Raw genomic sequence first — 5975 nt, 5'->3', positions numbered from 1 at the left:
CTTATAATAAGGTAATATTTTAAAGTTGAAATAAATTCAAGATATACATTTAAGTGTGTAGAATTCATGAACGAACATTTTAACCAATCATGAAAATAAGTAATTTACAATCATGTGTGCAGTATGTTTATATATATTTATATATAGATGTAAAAACATACATCATAAACTATAACTAGGTTATAATGTTAATAGACTATGATACAATATTTTCAGTTTATTATTATTATTATTATTAAGATGTTGCAGTTCAAGTATAAGAAAACTTTTAAGTACTAATTTTAACTTCTAAATTGCGATAAACACATTAAATTGGTTTGTAATTCGAACAAACAAAAAAAATCAGAACGTTAATGTTTGAAAGATCAGGTGAGAAATTGCCAAACATTAGCTACTTACTAGATCGCTTATGAAAGCCAATTCCTGTTAAAGATATAAGTTTGAATAATATGCAAACGTCTTACGAACGTAAAGAGATTGTCTGAGATTGCTGTTAGTGAAACAAGAAAAAAATTAACAAAATAGAAGACAGGAAAGAAAGGTATGTTTTTCTACTCATTTTTCTTTCTTTGTTGTCTTTCAGCAGTTGTGATAAACTTGTGTAGAAATTGCATGCGAGAAAAATGTACTGAGTTGTACAAAACTATACTTCTGAGCTGGTGACTTTGACATTGAAATTAGTCCCTTTTTTCTATTCAAGTTCTTTGTTCTTTGTGTACTAGTATTCTGTATCATATACATATACATACTTTCATACAAACATTCATAGATATGTCCTTTGGTCTTGTTTTTTAGACGTAGCTGCACTATAATCAGTTCTGGAGAACGGAGGAGGCTGGCGTCTTTGGAGAACGAAGATGTCGCGGAGAGATACATTTACACGCACCACGCTTGTGTAAATTTGTAACGTTTTTCTATGTTTTTTAAAAAGATTACACTAAAATTGTTAGATTTTGGTTGAGGGGAGCTCAGCCGATCACTGTTCATAAGACTCATATCAAATCTACTTACATAATTGACACCAAATTGAAGAGAATCATGTGAGTCACTGTGGTATTAGTGCGGAATCTTTTCCTTGGTAAGTAGCAGGGGGTTCGATGGAAAGTCGAAGTTAAGCAGCTCAAAGTCTCGGACGTTCCAGCCTGCTATCGGTATATAAATGTGCACACGCTCATTCGTAGTGATGGCGTTGGAGAGGCCACACATGAGAAGCATGGAAGCATGTGGAACTGTCCGACATGCGACGAGCAGAAGCTCATCCTAGGTTTGCGGAACTGCAGGGTGTCAGATTGTGATTATGTCTAGAGAACTGAAGAACCCATTTCAACGAAGAATATTGAGAAAAAAGCTTAATCGATCCGTTCGCCTGAAAGGTCCAAGGTGACGACGCCGCATAATGTTTAGTATCAACGAGAGCGACACACTCGGGCCTCCGTGAAGACTCGTCCAGGTCTACAGAACGAGTTCATCTGCGGCGCGCAATGCTCATCAATCACGCAATTGCAGTTCCCTTCGATTGCGCAGAACGGCGCATCGGTCGACACTCCAGGCGCACCCTGGCCATTCAGCCCCAACACCGCGTCTGACCACTCACTAGAAAAGAACCCTGACGGATCGAACCTGTTCTTTGTGTCCAGAAACTGGAGCAACTTCGGGTACTTTTTCCACACGCCTTCGAACGCGCAGTTGCGGTTCTTCCCCCAGTGCGGCCTGGCGCCGTACTTGTCGATTGCGATCTGCTCCAGCTCCTGAAAGACGTCCATATCCAGCCGTGGCGTCATGCCGTCGTTGCCCCGGCTCCAGGCGAAGTCCACCGCGACAGTATCCTCTTGCGCCGTGCCTAGATAGGTGTCGGTTTTCTTGACGAAGCGGAAGAGAAAACCAGTATAGATATCCATGTCACAGAGACTGTGCGCCGGAGCAGCGTCGCGCAGTTTCCGAACGTCTTCGAGGAATGGTCCTAAGTTGCGCAGTGGGAGAGCGATCCCTGCGTCGAAAAATACGATCCCTTTGACTCTTTGATCCCATGCACAGTAGAAGCCTGGTTTCAGGTCACGTTGGCATCCGCCTGCAGTCGCCATGTCGTTTTGATAGCCGACCACTGGGAAAGCGTTGAGGAAGGTTTTTGTAACGTTTACAGCGGTAATGTTCACGCTGATTATGTCAATATTTGGAATGTCAATATTCTTGTTTTTTTGATATCCATATGCCACTGTCTGCTGTGCTGTTACGGTTGAGAGAGCGAGTTCGCATTTCATTAAACGGCCTTTGCTCCCGCCAACAGCCTCGGCTGCTTCCTCTGCAATCCGAAATTCAATTTGTGATAAGTAGACGTATACGGACTTGATACCCGAAAGCACTGACAGACTCTTCATATCCAAAGACTGTATTTGGCATGAACCTCGTGAATTGTGGTCGGAACGGAAAGACTTACCAGTTAGCCTTGCTACCATAACGGTAGTTGCCAATTGGGATTGCAGTCCATAGTAGTTGTTCTTCCCCTCTCCGGGAGTGGTAACTGGGACGCGGTGATCGTATTTGTAAACCACTTCACGCAGCGATGGATACCACATGATCTCCCCATACTCCTCAGATTTAGAGATGCGGTTCACTTCGTCCACCAATTCTCCAGTGTCATTTTCGTGTAGGACGCGCATCGTGGCCTGTCTCTTGAACATAGGCTCAAGTTGCAAGGTTACAGTGGAGACAAAGCCGAGGACACCAAGATTTACTTTGGCGGCATTCAAGTCTGGGTCATCACTCCCCAGAATTCGAAGCTTCGAATATCCTTCAGCTGCGCTAGCGGGCGTGACGATTGTCATGCCAATCACGTACTCGTGGATGGCGCCACCTTTGCCGAATAACGAGCTCCCGTGGACGCCGTTAGCTAGTAGCCCAGCTAGAGTTACGCCATCAAACGATGGTGCAACGGTGAGTGCGAGGCTTTTGCTTGCAATTTGGTCGATCAGTTGTCGCATTGTGATTCCACCCTGTGCCGTCACAGTGGCATTCTCTGTATCGATACTCACAATGGAATTGTACATTTTGGAGCTGATTATGACTCCAGATGACGTTCCAGGGCACGCTAGTTTCGGAATGCTGTGGCCATATCTGGTGGACACTTTTATCTTTCGGTTGGTTCTCACAGCATCTGCAACCGCATTCAATACTTCTGCTTCGTTTCTTGGATAAACCACGGAAGCTGCCTAAATCACCAGTGAGCAGATCGGTACAACGGCACCCAAACACCCATTCAGCTAGGAGGTGTTGCTAAGGATTCACTATCCTCTAATTCTAAACTTTTACATGGATTGCCAATACGTCTTGAATTCGATCTCGGGAAAGAGAGAGCAAATAAAATTAAAAAAAAAACTCAGTTTTATTAATAGAAACTCATGCCTCAGAAATTAAATTCACCATCGAATTCAAGTTGGAATAGACCCGAGCCGTACCTTACAAGGGGACCTGTCATTCCACACATCGTACGCGTTATCAAGTGTGCATCCTGACTCACTACATTGCTCCACCGCCGCTGCTGGGGTCGCGCCCGCAAGCTGCATAGTAGACCAGCAGCTCCACGCCACAGCTGCGAGCAGTAGCATCAAACAGGTTGAAGTGGGGACCTGCAAACCAGTACCGCACGCCGGTCGTGCCATTTGCAAGAGGCGCTGGGCTAACACAACCCTAGAATATCGCCCTCCGGATCAGGTCATGCTACACAGCCATATTGAGCATAGAGATCTCAGGAATTGATACAGTAGCATAGTAATCAGCAAGACACTCCTCTTGCACATTTATCTGCATGACCAAGCGATGTAACAACACGAGCAAAGCGTGGTCGCCGCAGCTGGACAAGCCCAGAGTCGACGAGCCAGGAAGTGATCCAGAGCACGTCCAGAGCCAACCTGGTGATCCTGAACATCAAGTCTTCATTGCGCATTCTTCGGCTGCCTTTGCGCATCCTTCTCGACAACGCAGAGAGAGCTGCAGCAGGATTGGGGACAAGAGCAACAAATGGAACAGGTCAACCACCCCCCCCCCCCCCCCCCCCCCCCCTCCCCACATGCTTCCTGTGCTGGAGTAATTTTTTTAATTCATTAACCACACTCTGTCTTTATGTCCAACTTCATATTCAATGCTCTGTGCAATGCAGCTCCAAGTGAGGTGTACAAATCTCCTTTTTAGTTGTCGATGCAGTCAAATTCTTCACAAACAGTCTTCTTCAATAGTATTATAATGGGCGTTAATGTGATTTGCTTTTCATTAGTATATATATATATATATATATATAGGGAGTTGTTAAAGCCACACTCCAATTTTGTTAAAGTCACACTGCCTTTCCCCTTTCCCCCTTTCTCCTTTATTATCCATTTTGTACATGTCCCTTGTTCCCAACCCTATTCCTAGTTCTCGTTCCCAATCTTGTTCCCAGCCACCATCTATACTTGTGAAGATGTTTTGCTTCTTTAATTAGTTTGGTTGGTGCTACAATTTGCTTGCAAATTTAACAATACAAAGCTGATCCTTCCAAGACATCCGAACCCTGTATCAAGGTATTGGCACCTCTTGTAATTTTTTCATTCTCATCAAGCAATATTATGCTAATAGCAAGCAATGCAAATTGAGGCAAAAAAAAAAGACTTATAAAATTGGTTCTTTTTACTTACTATAGGAAAATCCTAGTGGATCTTATAGATGACAAAGTATATGCTATCATATTGCAACAAGGCTATCAGGAGGGGAAAAAAAAAAAAAAAAAAAAAAAAAAAAACTATAGAAGGATTTAGTTGAAAATATTATAGAAAATTAGCTTAGAAGTATAGATAATAATCAAAGAAGTAGTAAAAAATAGTAAGTTTTTATATTTTTTCTTTATAAAAAGGTCTCTACTTACTTTATACGGCCATAAATGAGGCAAATTAAAGTAGATTAGAAAAATAATTAATATAGACATTTTTGGAAAGAAGTTAAAAGTACTTTGTAGCAAAATATACCTTAAAAAACCAGGAATCAATACTTAAAGAGGACTAAATCATAAACTATATACAGGAATTGCAAATTATATATATCTATGATGAACAAAAAATAAACAATTAATCTTATTTGTTCTATTATATTTGTATATGTATTAGTATGTAGCATCACAAAGATTTCCATTGAAATAAAAATAGATAAAAAACCATGAAGATCAACATAAAAAAGAGATTAATAATCATTGTAGATAGTACATGCAATCTTATAATTTTTTGAATCTTCTTGATAGAGTGCAATAACAATATTCCTTGAAGCTACTCTACTAGGAAGCATGCAAGATGTTAATGTCATTTGTATAAGTTGAAGCAACAAACAATAGAATATCTTGCTAGCAACATGGATGGATCTTAATCATGACTTCCATTTCAAATGAATAAGTATCAAAAATTATTTATATAAAAATAATGTGTATACAATTCAAATGGACAATATGTCAACTACATAATTAAGCTATAGTCACAAGGTAAGTTAACATCAATCTAGCTATAAATATAACTTTTGTGATATTTATAGATAATGGTTCTTATTACAACAATATTAAGAAATAATATGACATTGGACATGTACAAATCTATCTAAGCTTTTTTTATTTATCACAAATATAAATATTTATTTTAATAATTATTTAAATATTATAAATAAATAAAAATAGATTAATTTGATAATTTCTTGTAGAAAAGCTTCTTAGAAGTTGTATTAATGTGGTTTCATCTTTATATATGTTTACAAGTGATTGATAGGTTAATAACTTAGCCAATAAATTAGCCACATATTGCATGTATTGATAGCTTGTGGTACAAATTAATAATACAACATACATATAAAAAACTTGCTTTACAAGTTAAGGTGTAAGTCTTGTAAATTAGACGTGTGTCAAAGATCCTATAGAATGTTGCCATTCTCCATATATATTATCTAACTAGAAATTTTTATTTGATATT

General features: G+C 39.6%; 1 protein-coding gene across 1 annotated transcript; it reads right to left on the bottom strand.

Annotated features, from left to right (window-relative positions):
* Nucleotides 1–891: 891 nt before the first annotated feature.
* LOC112280369 (L-gulonolactone oxidase 3) lies at nt 892–3754 on the bottom strand. Its single transcript, XM_024515801.3, has 3 exons — nt 3453–3754; nt 2435–3206; nt 892–2299 (listed from the first exon to the last, which is right to left on the bottom strand). Exons 1-3 carry the CDS (start codon nt 3654–3656, stop codon nt 1407–1409), a joined length of 1869 nt encoding a protein of 622 aa, XP_024371569.1. The 5' UTR covers nt 3657–3754; the 3' UTR covers nt 892–1406.
* Between the last annotated feature and the right edge of the window lie 2221 nt (nt 3755–5975).

This window comes from Physcomitrium patens, chromosome 3 (assembly GCF_059467195.1).
Source record: "Physcomitrium patens ecotype Gransden chromosome 3, ASM5946719v1, whole genome shotgun sequence".
NCBI classification, from domain to species: domain Eukaryota; kingdom Viridiplantae; phylum Streptophyta; class Bryopsida; order Funariales; family Funariaceae; genus Physcomitrium; species Physcomitrium patens.
The sequence above is the reverse complement of the archived record's forward strand: the minus strand, read 5'-3'. Positions and strand labels throughout refer to the sequence as shown.